Source organism: Paramormyrops kingsleyae, chromosome 20 (genome assembly GCF_048594095.1).
Source record: "Paramormyrops kingsleyae isolate MSU_618 chromosome 20, PKINGS_0.4, whole genome shotgun sequence".
Taxonomy (NCBI): Eukaryota; Metazoa; Chordata; class Actinopteri; order Osteoglossiformes; family Mormyridae; genus Paramormyrops; species Paramormyrops kingsleyae.
This window is the reverse complement of record NC_132816.1, coordinates 15,783,047-15,798,652: the sequence shown is the minus strand read 5'-3', so window position 1 is coordinate 15,798,652 and position 15,606 is coordinate 15,783,047. Positions and strand designations below refer to the sequence as shown.

General features: G+C 46.0%; 1 protein-coding gene across 4 annotated transcripts in view; it reads left to right on the top strand.

Moving 5' to 3' along the window:
- Window positions 1-2,580: 2,580 nt before the first annotated feature.
- The window catches only part of exoc6 (exocyst complex component 6), a 45,823-nt gene continuing 32,797 nt past the window's right edge, over window positions 2,581-15,606 (top strand). For 2 of the 4 annotated variants that reach the window (XM_023830882.2, XM_023830880.2), the window contains exons 1-2: window positions 2,581-2,730; window positions 13,945-14,116. In XM_023830882.2, the coding sequence (XP_023686650.1) occupies window positions 2,603-2,730; window positions 13,945-14,116 (300 nt within the window). In that variant the 5' untranslated portion in view covers window positions 2,581-2,602. Of the gene's footprint in view, window positions 2,731-3,427; window positions 3,589-13,944; window positions 14,117-15,606 lie in introns of those variants that run through there. The other 2 variants (XM_072703542.1, XM_023830884.2) reach the window with 2 other exon arrangements.

Genomic DNA, 15,606 nt, shown 5'->3' with positions numbered 1-15,606 from the left:
TATTGCTAAGTATTTGTGCCCCGTCAGGTAAAATGTTACCATATAAATCATGGGTGAGGAACCTGTTCTATGGAGGGCTGCCATTGGTGCAGGTTTTTAGGATGACCTCTCAGTCAGCCAATAACAGTGGATCCCCAGGACTAGGGTTGAGACCCACTGCCTTATTATTGACTGACTGAGAGGTCATCCCCGGTAGCCCTCCATAGAACAGGTTCCCCACCCGCAATTAAAAGGTTCAGCTGTGATTAATTCAGCAGTCGACCTAAAGCCTTGTGATTGTTTCCTAAACAGATTCAATACAAGTAAGTGTAGTAATATTATATTAAATATGCTTCCTGAAGAGAATGAATTTGCAGAGAAAGACTGGGTAGTTAGTGAAGCACCAAGATGAGGAAATCTTTCAAAGCGTCCTTACCTGGATGAGGGCCTCTGTGGGGGGCTGATGCACTTGCCTGATTGCCGGGAATGTTTTTAGGGACAAATATTTGTATTAGATCCCAGGTGATTAGTGCCAGAGTGAAATGTTACAGGTTCCTATCAGACTGGACGCTGGTCCTGAAGTGTCAGCCCCCCCCCCCCCCACTTGAAAAAAGGCCACTTCATCACGGCCCCATTGTCGTGTGCCCCATGAAGGGTCCTTCCTGAGTCGAGATTCATGGGTGGGGGAGGGTTGGGTCCACAATGCTCCTTGAGGGCCCCTTGACGATCCTGTTGTATGACACAGATACACAAAGAGCTTTCAGAAGTTTTGCTGTACTTCGGGGGTGGGGGGGGGGGGGGGGGGGGGGACGTGTCCAAAAGAATGTGTGGAGTTAGACATCTTGCATTTATTGTTTTAGAGGCAAACCCGCACATAATTATCATACTGTTGGTGGGCTGGTGGAAGGTGATGCACACATTCCCAGCATGACCGATTTCAGAGTTATTCTGAGATTTTCCACAAAAAATAGCAAATTCCATTTGCAAAATTAAACATTTAGTAGACATGCCGACCGCTTCATAACAAGACTTGCATGAGACGGCATCATTTGCATCAAATACTTGTAATTAGGCAGTTTCACAGAACCGTTTTGCATATTCACTGAGTCAGACTAAGCTGGGCGCGTGGGTGTGCATGTAACACACTTATGCCAACATGATCATTTTCATATTCTGTTATTGAGGCCTTTTGCCTGTCCTAGTTTCCCGCTTCTGCCCTCTGCTGGAGAACCGCAATATTCCTAACCACAACTTTACTTTTTTTCTCTCTGGTGGAAAACAACAAAACCACATGTGAACAGAAATACCACCCGCACTTACAGACTTCGAGGCCAAACGGAGATATCTGAAATATTCTTGTGATATTTTGGCACGTCGATTCCTTTTGGCGAATCCTCACATAAACTGGGTAATATCGGGAAAAACGGGGAGCGTGACAAAAAACTGAAGTAACTTCAAACAGAAACAGTGTATAAATCGGGATTTAATTATTCCACCTAGATTTATGGAAGGGAAAATCTTCTGTTATTGCTGAAAAGGATGGTAAAGGAGAAAATAAACAATATTAACTTTATCATTCTTGTTATGCTCAACATAAACAAACAAATAAAGTATCACCCTACCTAGATAAACTCAACCCAGTTACAGAACAGTGAATTTGCAATATTAAACAAAAAACATTTTAATACAATTGCACCAAAAATAATACAATATTTAAGTATAATATTACTTTACCAAATGACACACTATCCAGAGGATGAGGTCAAAAAAATGTTGGTGTTAATGGTTAAAATAAATCATGGAAAGCTACTGGTGGAAGGGCAGAAAACAGTTAAAGAGAAGGAAGAATGAAGAGGTAGTGAAAAGGAACTCGGTGTGTCCCTCTGGGATGGTCGAGGCGATTCCTGTAACGTTTCGTTATCTGAGCATTTCTGCTGTGATGCAGCCCTCCAACTGACACTGTATCCGCCTGATAAATGACCTCTGGGAGAAATGTCAGGAAAATACTCCAGCTTTACAATGCCATCCACCCGCCTGCTGTTCCTGTACTTCAGACACATTTCCGTTACTGATGTGTGCAATCATAGGCGACTCCTTGTTTTTGCCAAAGCAATAAGGAAAGCTATTGTTAGAGATTTTGTTAGAAATCAAACGACGATTTGTTTAATGAAGAATGAATGTTAAAGTCATTTTTTAAAATAAGGCAATCAATAAAATGAGGTATAAACACATGTTTTGGAACTACAAGCAGGCTTTTGTTGCCTTTCTATAATCCAACATAACAGTGTACCAACAACGTATTGTAAAAAAAATAAATTAATCAAATCTTAAAAACAAAAAAAAACATAGTCTACACAGACGGGAATTAAATCATGGTGTCCGACTTATGAAGTACACGTTCATTAATGAAATACACAAATATGTGCAAATACCCCAGGCTTCATGAAAATATTTAACAAAAAAGCAATAAAGTCTGTCTCCGTGGATTCAAAGTTCCACAGATCACAAGGCCAGATTTATGCCTCTGCTGCTCTTTTTCTGCTGACCCTGGAAGGCGCGTTGTCCGGATTTCAGTGGGTCAGTGGGGGTCTCTGTCATACGCCTCAAACTCAGCAGTGCAGAAATGGCAAGCGACAGAACCAAGGCTCTGTCACTGAACAGCCCAGACAAGGAAGGCACTGAGGAGAGGGTCTATGGAAATGACTTTGCTGAGCTTGAATCAGTGGATTTGCCTTTAGGAACGACATTAAGGTAGGCCTAGTGGACACCTCAAACTAACCACAACGGCATCTACACTGTGATAATATCCTTCTATTTAGTGGCCCTAGAAAGTAGGTTACAACTTATTTCTCTGTATGAAGTAAAATGAATGGACTGTGATCTTTCCGAACAGGCTAATATTTAAACTACAATACCTCCAGGCATTTCCTGGTAACTTACAGAAGAAAGAAAAAAAGTCAAGTTTCTTTTTTAAGTGCTTGATAATATTTGTAGGCTGTTTCAATGGGGATGGATTGCATTCGAATTGCACTGAATTCATTTAATCCATATCATACAAAACTCTATAAAATGTGTTTTTAAAGACATAGGGGATTTCTTTGTGTTGTTACTGAAAATAATAATTCGTACCTGCAGGTGAATTAGGTAGATGTATGGAATATCATTCAATTTATTTCAAAGTTGCATCCTTCTCTACATTCTCCCTAAGCGATTACAGAGAAAAATATTCACATTACAAACTGCTTAACAGATAAAGGCATATGCAGTTAGTATATTGGAGGAAAAGAACAATAAAGAGGATCCCCAAACAGAGATGCATCCTAGCGTATCCGACCTTTGCGAAGTGCACCGCTTGTTGCTCGTCTCCAGCTCAAATAGGTACCGCAAAAACCCCAGCTGCGCACCTGAACTCTGCTGTCCCCGTGCGCCGCGCGCTCGCCCCCTAGCGGCCGCTCACCGCAACGGCGCCCGTCTCCGCAGTCACTCCGTCGCCGCCGATAATACAATCAACATGGCGGAGAACGAAACCTTGGAGTATATCACGGAGCACGAACGCATCTTGCAGGAAATCGAGAGCACAGACACTGCCTGCGTCGGCCCCACGCTTCGGTAGGGGAAACCGGTTCTGATTTAGTGGCCGCACTGCGCCGCTCGCGTCGCCTGTCGTGACTCGGGGTGGACCCGCGATTAGGCCTTTGTTCGCTGGCTAGGCTAAGCTAAGCTAAGCTAGGCTAGGCTAAGCTAAGCTAGCGGCGTAGTGACGGACGCCGGGTGTCCGGCTGCCGCAGCATCGCTTGTTTTTTTCCCCCCAGTAAGCTGGCTGTCTTATACGCGTCCTGTGTACCAATTCAATAACGACACCCTCACGTTTCGCACAGTAAAGTGCCGCGTTTAACAGCCCCCTGTCGTGTAGCGGGTTCACCGCTTCGACGCGACGTTTTATTCGACAGGAGAAGGCGGCTGTTTTAAAGTCTGCGGGCGGCGGGACATTATTCACAGGTTATGATGAAGCGCGACTTCCTCAGCGCGCGCTCTGTCACCCGGGATGCCCTCAGGCGGCTCGCTGGCTCCTTTACACAAACCCTTTAAAAGACCAGTAAATAATATTATTATTGTTAATTATTATTATTGTTGTCACCCTGTCGCCTTTCCTGTGAAAATAGTCTAAGCTTTAGCGACATGTCGCCCCTAGTAACTGGGCTCCGGAGAGCTGAAGGGCCGGTGGGTGTGGCGGGGAGGGGAAGCCGGCGCTGCGTCCGGCAGGGAGGCTGCAGTTAGCGCCCGTTAGCCTGTTAACGTGCCTGGCTCACCATTGTTCGTATTTCACACCAAAGGAAGAGAGAGACAGGCGTGCGTCGAGGGTGAGCCGGAATAATGGTTCTCTGGATGAAGCACAGGCAGGCCGAGCCCTTGGACAGTCGTGTGGCGTTTATTATTTAACACTGACCGCCCTCTTTATTGTGTATGTGAATCGGGGGGGGTCGGCGCACGAGGCTCTGGAGTGTCTGGCTGTGATTGACACCTTATACCCGGCAGCATGGCGCTGTCCTGTGCATCGCTAGTAGACAGTTCATACCTCTTTTATGTGAACTTGTCAAAATATGGCCACAGAAACAGGAGGAAGCGATAAATTACATGCATATTTCAGTGCTGTGAAGTGTTTTACTGGCTCAGATATATACCAGACATAACATTTAGCCATGGCAGACGTGTAGACTATGTACCACACAGAACGCATGTTGCATGCCTTCGTTGTAATGGCAATCAGAAGACTGCCGTGCTTAATTAGGCCGATGATCGGCATCCATTAGGGTTTGCAAACTGCAGACGCCACAGCTGGACAGACCGGAGCCTGCCTTTCTGTCTCCTTTGTCTGCTCCGCATCGCTCTGACCTTGCCCTAGCTGAAAGCTTGAGGCTTTACATCTCCTTCAACAGACGGCATTTTAAGGTCACACAACATCTAAATGCGTTTCGGTGGGACCTTGTCCTCTCTAAAACAGTTATAGAGTGAACATTAACCTATATAGCAGTATGACCAGTTCTTAACTAAATGCTGATTACTTGTGCTGCTTTTGTTGGCCTAAGAACATGAATGTCCTGGTGCTTTAATAGCATACCCACCCATTGTCCCACATTATTGCTCATAATTATACATTTACTTATGACTTAACTTCTCATTGATGCAGTGTGGCAGGTCTTTTGGCATCTGGGCTCTTTGATGGAACTGCTTTTGAGGAAGTACGTAATACATCTGAACAGGTTTATTACTGGGGTGCTGCCTTTAGCAACCAAACTATGCACGCAGAATGACGTCAAGAAATAATAAAAAAAAATGGAAAATAGTTGTTCGTTTCACACTTTCAGAGTGAGGAATCTGTTGATGTGCATTTTGCAGGAGGCATGTCAGGAAAAGCTGCTTTTTAAAAACCTGACCACAACTTTGTTCTTGAGGTGAAGGTTGACATTGAACCGCTGACTTGGAAATTAGCTTCTCTTGCAGGTTTGGTCAGAGGTTTCCTAGAGCATCTCCCCTTTGAACATGAGTCAAAGATGTATATCCTAAAAATATTCTGTCCTGTGGGCCAGTAGGATGGAATATTCTCTCTTCTGTGGTCAGATATCTTACAAACGGTACACTGGTCAAAGGGAAATGAGGAAAAGAGGGGTTACTGCAGTTTTACTGAAAATCACCAAAAGAGAAAAACATGCAATGCATCAGTTTCAGAAATATCGTTTGCGTTTTAATGGGGCTTATGGTAGGTTGCAGTAGGTTTTTATCATTCATGCTGCATCAGAAGTTCTCAGGAAGCTCAAGGAAACCACATGTTGAAAACAATAAACGGACAGACGGGCTGCTGTGACCTCCATTCTTTGAAGTTTTTATCAAGCTGACAACTGCACAGAAAAGCCAGGCTCCCTGAGTGTTGTCTCTCTCTTGGATAAGATAAAATAACACTGTGAAATAACATTATTACTAAACCTGCTGAGTTGAACTCTGTCAAAGTCTCATGGTCTTTATCTCTGAAACGTGATTTACTTTTTCAGTTGTTTGAATTTGATGTTTGTATTAAATTACTAGTCTATTATTGCTACATATTTTATATTAATTGCAGCGTGTGAAGGGCTGTGTCAAATAAGATTTGTTTATTATGTAGTTAAATACTGATATTGGGAGTTAAAGTGCAATTCAGCACGACAGGTGTTCAGTGTTAATTGCAGGGTAATTTTGGTTTTGACAAATGGTTATTCGTATTTTGGCTGCTAGTATATTTTTTTAGGTATCTGACACATTTCACAGAATGACTGATGTGTCACATGGCGTTTTGTCCTGTTAAAACCAATAAAAACTTAAGTAACTGGTGTGGGTCCCTGACAGTTTCACTTACTCGAATGGTTTCAAGGAATGTTTAGACGATGAGACTTTTCATGTTGGATTCCCTTCTCTCTGCAGCAAACCAAATAGCATGAAGGATCGTAATTTTTGGGTTTAAAGATGTATGCACAAGTTTTTCACTCGGGCTTCTATCTCCTTGTCCAGGTTAAGTGAGGAGATGAGGGGGGGGGATGTATTGTTCTCTGGTCTTGGGGCAGTTCCCCTTTATCTCCCCCCCCCCCCCCCCCCCCCCCCCCCCGGCAACCCCAGTGGCCTGGCAGGAAGGTACATCCTTTTTGGTCCGTGGTTTGAAAAAAAAAAACAGGAAGGAGGAAGCTTATTGCGAGCATTGGACTGCTGATTAGCAGGCGGGGGCCCGTGTGCGGAGGATGTCCAGTAGGGCTGCCGGGACGATGCGTGTCGCTCAGCCTCATGCACAGTCACGGCGGTGGTGTCATTACGAGGGTGTGTTGACCCTGGTTATAGGAAGCAATGTTAACTGAAACATCGGCCCCAGACCTTTCCTCCTTATGGAAACAGGATATGATTATTGAGAACAATTTACAGGATTCGGGCATTCAGCAAAACACAGTGGGGGGGGCGGGTGCCTAGGGAAGGGTGGGGGGCATGCTTGTGACAAGGCAGCAGCAAAAAGAAAAATACTTCTCTGAAATCTTAAAGCATTAGTTTAAAACTACTGCAGATTTTGTCGTTTCGGTTGATGATGGCAGACGGGGCAGTTTTGGTCATGTGTATCAATCCCTGTGCTCTCAAGCATTAACAAAGCGGCGTTTCCGATTGATCCGCTCACGGTAATTAAGCTAAATGAGCGTCAGCGTGAAAACCGCAGCGAGCTTTCTGTGAGCCTACAGGTACGGTTTGTTTTCTCGATTGGGGACCGAAATGGAAACATCGGTTTACCCGCCAAACAGATTTCCCTTGCTGATTGTATGACCTTCTGCTGTAGATCATTTGAGTAGATGCCTTTCGGTGACAGTTTCAGTACGTGTCACCTGCTTGCTCTTAACAGTGACTACAGTTAGTGAGCTCAACATCCTTTGTTGTGATGCCTTGGGGGGGGGGCAAAGTGTCTTAGTCCTGTTTTTAAAAGTGGTGAAGAAACTCAGAAAATGTTACTGTGGAAATTACTAGATTTTATCATTCCTTTGGTATTATGGTCACACCTGAGTTTTGCGTGTCTTCAGTTTGCCTTAGGCTCCAATTTTCCGTTGTGTTGAAAGGCCACGGCTGATTTTTAAAGCCTGCTTCTGCAGTCAGGAGGTTGGACTGCCAGGAGATGCCATACAGGCCCAACGACTTTGCCGTTACATGCACGGGGCTGGTCCTCTGGTCACTGTGGACTTGGTGACAGGGTGGAGGAGCTGGAGCATGTACAGGATGCACCTGTGGCCCCAGACCTCGCTCCCCCCCCATTGTGCGAGTGGCCTTGGGGTAAGGGCCCGGGTGAATCCGCTGTCCCGCGGCGTGGCGGCAGGAAAACATCTGGTGCCCCAGAGGCCTGTCCGCATTCTACCGCCTGGCACAAATTCTCTCTTTGTTTGGGGGCAGTTGATTAGAGATGATATTTATAAGTCAGGAGTCGCAAAGCACAGCATGACTTTACGCTCTAGTGTCGTCGTAACAAAATTGCCTCATTCTCCCGGGGAAACTGCTTCTCCGCGATTTGGCAAGCGGGCCGCACCCCTCTTCCTGTACCTTCATCCCTTATCTGATTCCACATAAATCCATCAGGGCACCTCCCGCGGGGCAGAGAGGGAGAAAGTGACGGCGGACTGTCAGAGGGATGCCGAGGAGAGCTGAGGTCGCGTCTCGCGTAACCCCAAACGGGACCTGCTTTGCTGAGGCCTGCTTTGCTGAGGCCTGCTGCCACCCAAATTGTCATGACATAAGTCCAGCGGTGGCCCTCAGGTTTGTGTGCATGAAAGGTGGCACATTCCAGTGGTCATTGTCTTGCCTGATGGTGTTAGCTTCCCCACAGTTCTTCTCACTCTCGGGAGTGGATCTCCACGCTGCTGACCTCAATTACAACCACATATTTGGGCCTGTGAGCAGGCCATGCACAACTCAGTGGAACTGCTATAAACATTTGTTTTTACGTCACATTAATTTATATTTTTCCCCCGTTGCTTACTTTCCTAATTTGACTTGAACATCTAAATTACAGATTAAAGTGGTAGCTTGTGGTTTTATTCATATTTAAAGTCTGTTTTATGTGTTTTTATTTGAATTTGAAATATCAATGCAGTTGAACTACTTTGTGACTGCTTTTAATTTAAGCTTTCGGAGTTCCTTCCCCTTCACACCCCCCTTCACCACAAACTGCCTATGGGTTTTGCTTCGTGTAACGGTTTTGAAATACGATTGCCATGGGAAAGCTCACCACAAAGTTATAGATATGATTCAGCCTGTTGGTAAGGTCTGAAGATGCACCAAACGTTGCTCTCACCTTCACAATTGAGGCATTGTGTGGTTTATCGAGTCCGATAATCTGTGAAACCAAGTTCGGAGGCCTCAGTAGGCCTGGCGGGTTGGTGCTGGTGACGGCGGAAGCGGCCGGGGCCACATATTTTTGAGAAAAAAAAAGCCACTAATTAGTACAATTATCTAGTGGATGATAGTCACTCGTGCAAGGGCCAATCAGGCAGTCTGTGGGGTCTGACAGCAAGGTTTCTAGGTTCTCATTTATGTGTTTGCGCTTTTATTTCATGACACCAAAAAGTACTCGACCTGCATTTGAAGTAGCTGTGTTCTTGTTTTCAAAGATTCTCTCCAAGCCACTTTACTTGAGGTTCTGTTTGATGAGGCTTAGAGTGATAGGATAGTGCACATCAGATAGCTATATCAAAGGGAAGGCCTGGCGCTCGGCATCTTGTTTGTGTGTACAGTGGTAGGTTTTGCTGCTCCACATCCCTTCTTTTCTGGAATCAGAGGAGACCAACAGGAACCGCCTCATTATCGGATAGGGCATCCAATAGCCGTGCAGTCGCTTGCTAATATGAAACCGTGACCTTACACGTCCCCATGGTTTTGCCTTTTTTTTTAGCTTCCACGGTTGGTGACAGACCAAGCTGATTCTTATCTTTCTGTGAAGATCACATGGAAGCACCCACAACACATTTTTTTCGTAGCTTTTACAGTACGTATTCTGTTTGATAACTGTATGATATTCTGATGGATTTGCCAGAAATGCAATGCTTATTCAGCTATACTTCATATATGTAGAGTAGGTATTTGTTAGTTTTCATGTTCAGATGCTGTTAAGTGTTTTGTCTGATTTTATGTGTCAGTTTGTTGGATGTTTGAAAATGATGGAAGCAGACAGCAGCTCTCGCCCACGTTTGTGTAGGCAAGCACTGCCCTATTAACTGCAAGTTAGGGCCAGGTTCTGAAGAGGATGATAACTGAGAGATCTTAAGCACAGAGGCTGCTGGAGATAAGGCTATCAGCTTGAGTACGTTGATATGTTTTGGATGGTTAATTATGATTTGCAGTTAGCGCTGATAAGAGGTAACTGATCTCTTATATCGCCTCAGTAAAACACTGCAATAATGACAATCTAAACTTATTTTTCTGCCAATTAGCTGGCAAGAACTACTTAACTAAAGGGCCGATAAAAATCAGCTGGAGGGCTGTTAATTGACTAGCTGTCATGTAGACTTTCCGTAATGAGCAGTTTATTGGGAAACCGAAATGACATGTTAGCGAATGATAGCCCCAACAGCATTCTCACTCACTGAACAAATGCTGTGCGTGATGTCGCAGGGCCAGTGGTTGATGGAGTTGTGGGTTCACTGCGTGACTAGGCCTTTTCTGGCAAACGTGTCTTATTGCATCATCTCACTTTTTTGCCTGCATCGAGTAATGAGTTACTATGAGTTTCCTTATGTTACAGCAATTGGGACATTTTTGGTGTCGAAATTTGTTTTGAAATTCGATTTGTAAAAAGGGTTTTCTGCAGCGCCATTTTGTTTTTTGGCCACTAGATGGCGACATATGGTCACACAGCGACCTCGTGGGTTACAGTTTAACAGTGTATACTGCCCCCTTGTGTGCAGTTGTAATTTAGAAAATATTTCACTCAAATTGTGCTGTATGCAATGAAGAAATTTGTGTAAAAATAACTTTCAGATAAAATATCTGGATTTATTTATGGAAAATTATGTTAAACTTTTTGTGTGAATTCTTGTTTGCACATCTGTGTTCTGCATTGGATAAAGTTTCGGATATTAAACTTAAAACATACATGCATTCTTACAAACAAATCATAAATTATACTGTTAGAAATTAATCTATACTTTAAGTGTTATCCCTTTTCCGCCTACCTAGGCGCTGAGAAGCATTTTTGTTATCAGCCAGCAGGGGGAGTCAAAGTCAATGTTTAAGACTCTAATAGGCTGCCCCCACGGCTTGAATCGGCACCCCGAGGTCACGGTTTCACAGCAGGATGTGGTCATGTTTGTAGCAGTTTATAAGGGGTGAGTTAATATGTCAGTTGATGGTGTAGTCATTTTATATTTGGTTATTAATGTTTGAAGCCAAAAATTGTTTGTATTGAGTAATACAGCTCTACATTCTGTTACTCCTGTATTAAATGGCATGTTTTTCAACTTAGGAGTTTCATATTAAGTAATTTCACATGTTCCTCCTGGAGCATGAAAGAGCTGTTAAACAAAGTGTTGAACTATGCAGGGGGAAAAAGATTAGCCTTTTCTGCCCTGAGATCATTTTTAAACATATAGTCAAAATGCAGAACAGTTCACAAGGTTCGTATGTGTTTTTTCACCCACAGTCATAAAAGAACATCTCAGTTCCTATCTCTTATGCTTAATCTTTGGGATGTGATGGTTCTTTCCCCTTAAAAACTGACTCTGTGGGGTCATCAAAACACTGTACCATAAAAGCAATTCTGCCAAGGGCAGAATTTAATGCTAAGGTTGAAAAATCCCTTTGCCGGCTGAGGCCTGTTAGGCTTCCTTTTTAAACTGCTAAACCTTTTTTTGGCTTATTAAACATTTCTTCTAGAGTATTCTTTTGGCAAACCAGCATCTGCCCTGTGGTAGTGAACACATTTCTTCTGGGGTTAGTTTTTTTGACATAAGGCAGACTAAACTTGTCACACATTCACTGAGCATTTGGCTCATTTTCTTTGCTTGAGGATTTCCTCTTAATTTCAGGTAATTGAGTCTTTAGCATTATTATGCTTACAGGAAAAAAAAAATAATAATTGGAGATGTGTTTTGAATAGTCTGCAAGAAAAATATCAGTAAGCGATTTAAATCGGTAAAGAAGGTAGAGCTATATGTAATCTTATATGATGCTCAGGTCTCAGTTTTCTTCGTTCCATAAAATTACATCCCCTGGAGGAGGTGAATTAAGATCTACATTCCATCTTTCCTACGTTCAAACGACAGTGCTTGTCTGCGTTTTTGTCTGGGGATCTTGAAATGAGGCCAGTTCTGCGGAGGGGACCGCGAATGGTACCCTGGGGTCATCCTGCGTCATTAATAAAACGGCTCCCTTTCTGAAGTAAGCTATGGCGCAGGGAGCAGAGCCGGTTCACTGCAAGCTGGAAGCGCTCAGGGCAGCGAAAGAGAGCCCAGTTTTTTTCCCTTTTACCTGTTTAGATGTGCTCTCATCTTTCTGGTGTGGTCGGCCGTTCCAAGCCCTCATTTAGCGAAATCCCTGAAGACAAGATGTACCAGATGCCATCACGGTTGTCTGGAATGCGCTAATTACCTGTGGTTCCACGTACGTGCGTATTTGTTCGGGGGTAAGTGCGCTGTACCGGGGTAAAAGGTGAAGTTTTAGTGCTTTTGGGTGTGTTTTTTTTTGCCCTGGAGAGAGTGGACTGGGTGGGTGGTTTTGTTAGGGTGGATTCAGAGGCCCAGTGATGAGTCACATCCCACAGAGAAATGGCGCAGTGATGGCTGGGCCGGGTCATCGGGGCGGGGGGGGGACCCTCACTGGCCCCTTCCCTGACTCCCCTGAATCTGTGACCATCCTGGTTATCACCCTCCGCTTTTACTGTTTGGTAACTGCAGATCCTGCTGATGTGTCAAATGAGCATGACCTGAACTTCCAGGCAGGACATACACAGACACATCTCTGGCCTTTATTTTCATTATAACTTCCTGTTCCTTATTTAGTACAAAATTATGATGTTGTCGCACTTCCCGCCTTTTTGCTTTCTTGTGTTTATTACGGCGGATTGACCCCCTTGCACTTCTCTGCAGGTTGTATCCTGACTGTCTGCCTTGCATGTGACAAATAAGTTTTGAATCCTTCAAGGGGCCCTGATCCTGACCTGTGCTTAGGAGTATTTTAATATGCCACCCAGTTTTCATCCATCCATCTTCTCAAACCACTTATCCTATTCTGGATGGGGTGCCAACCCGTCACAGGGCACAAGGCAGGGAACAACCCAGGATGAGGTGCCAACCCGTCACAGGGCACAAGGCAGGGAACAACCCAGGATGGGGCACCAACCCATCACAGGGCACAAGGCAGGGAACAGCCCAGGATGGGGCGCCAACCCGTCACAGGGCACAAGGCGGGGAACAGCCCAGGATGGGGCGCCAACCCATCACAGGGCACAAGGCGGGGAACAGCCCAGGATGGGGCACCAACCCATCACAGGGCACAAGGCAGGGAACAGCCCAGGATGGGGCGCCAACCCGTCACAGGGCACAAGGCGGGGAACAGCCCAGGATGGGGCACCAACCCATCACAGGGCACAAGGCGGGGAACAGCCCAGGATGGGGCACCAACCCATCACAGGGCACAAGGCGGGGAACAGCCCAGGATGGGGCACCAACCCATCACAGGGCACAAGGCGGGGAACAGCCCAGGATGGGGCACCAACCCATCACAGGGCACAAGGCGGGGAACAGCCCAGGATGGGGCACCAACCCATCACAGGGCACAAGGCAGGGAACAGCCCAGGATGGGGCACCAACCCATCACAGGGCACAAGGCAGGGAACAGCCCAGGATGGGGCACCAACCCATCACAGGGCACAAGGCAGGGAACAGCCCAGGATGGGGCGCCAACCTGTCACACATAATAGGCAATTCGGTAACTCCATTTAGCCTCAGTATGTTTTTGGACTGTGGGGGGAAACTGGAGTACCCGGCGGAAACCCCACGACGATATTGGGAGAACATGGAACCTCTGTGAAGACTCGAACCCAGATCTCAGAGGTGTGAGGTGACGGTGCTAACCACTGCACCCCCCCTCCAGTTTTACATACCCAGTTTTCAGTACAGTTCAATACGTTTCTCTCGAAGAGCATGTTGTAATTTCCCGGAAACTAAGGCCAAGCTTCATTCTCTTACATTGCTTGAGACTAGCAGCTTAATTTTGTAAAAACATTCTATGATGTGACAGTGCGTCCGGGAGTGTCCTGTCCTTGGCCTGTGGCGTGACTCGTCACACGTATTTATCATCACACTGCTGTCAGCTGAAAATACGCCTCGTCGTAAAACCAGGAAGGGTTTTAATTCGAAAGCATGAACGCAGATGGTAAGGAGCTTTTCCCAGCGGATAATGTTTCTCTCTCTTGTCTTTTAGATCTGTGTACGATGACCAGCCTAATGCACACAAGAGGTTTATGGAGAAACTCGATGCCCGCATACGGAACCACGACCGAGAGATCGAGAAAATGTGCAACTTCCACCACCAGGGCTTTGTCGACGCCATCACAGAGCTGCTCAAGGTCAGGGCGGATGCTGAGAAGCTGATGGTAAGGCTTACGCGATTGGCCGAGGGGCATGGTTGGCGGGGCGAGAGAGGGGCGTGTCCAACCCGTACGAGATTCATTCACCTGATTATACACAGTATTGTCATTGAGTAAAAGAGCTTTTGTGGCAGCTGTTGTGGTTGTGATGGGTAACTCTCAGTATGTTTGTTGGATGGTTCCGGCTCGCACTGGGTGTCTGCGGATTCGCTGGAGCTGGTTGACTCCCGGTTATGGGAGTAGGTGGCAAAGAGCAGCAAGGGATTTAGTATGGCAGCATAGACAGAGCACGGCATGCCCACCCCCCCACCGCCCCACCAAAAGCTCCGCATACCTTTCATTCTTGGGGAGTATACATTATTCCTCTGTCCTCAGGCCAGCCTCTTAATTCCCACCCCCCAGCTTAAAGCCCAGTGCGAAGAATCCCCTCTGCAGAAGGCCTGTCATGTTCTTCCGGCTGCTGGGCCCCCCGTTGGGTCCCACCCCCCACCCCCGTGACCCCAGCTCCTGCTGAAACCTTCTGTCCATTAGCATTTATATTACAGGGCCTTGCGGACGGGGGCCCACGCTGCGAGGCCGTTCTGCAAAAGCAGCTCGACCCGGGCCGTTCCTGGGGCCACTGGACATTTCGGTCCCGTTCTTTTAAAACATCTTTTGGCCACTGTAATTTCTCTTTCCTGTTTCAAATTGCAGTCTGGGGTTTTTTTTGTAAGCATTGTGGAAATAAACAGCAACAAAAAAAAACCTGTTTCTCTCGCCAGCCATGAATATATGATTAAAAAGGGACTTTGAACTTAATTAGGGGAGTTTGCACCCCCTCGCCAGTCCTCTTTAGCTCCCTTTACACTCCCAAGAGTGAGATACTCACCCTAAACTGTGCCGGGGTCTAGTTCACCCGGGGTTGTAATTAGACAGGGATTACATAAAGGATATTCAGATAACAAGGGAGCACATTCGGCGTCACTGAGGTCGCCGGGTATCTTTTGTCTGGAAATGAATGAGATTTTTAATAAACTCGAAATGCGCTTCCTTATTGCGATGACCTAATGAGTCACTCAGTATGTGGGGAAAGTCTGAGGTCACTCTGCCCCCCGCACCTGCAGCCCCAAGATGGCAGAGGCCGTCGCATTCGCCCGTTAATCAGCCACCCGGCGCTCATATTCAGCCAGAGAGAATGTTTAATTACCAGGAATTGCTGCCGGCGTTCCGTGCCACACAAAGGGAGGCATATAGAGCCCATTGAGGTTATCAGGAAAGGGCCAGTGGTCAATTGGGTCGTCGATTTGAATTGTTTGACAGAGCCGGAGGGACGGGCAAAGGTTCAAAAATCCCGCACGGATTTGAGAAGTTTGTCACAGAATCTGTTGGAGAGAGCTGTCAGAAGCGATTACGGTGCATGAGAGACCCCCACGCTGGAAAAGTTCAAGTTCCCGCTTCAGATTTAATTTGAATTTGCGTCTTTCTGTGCGTCTTTCTGTGCCTCATGAGCCATGATC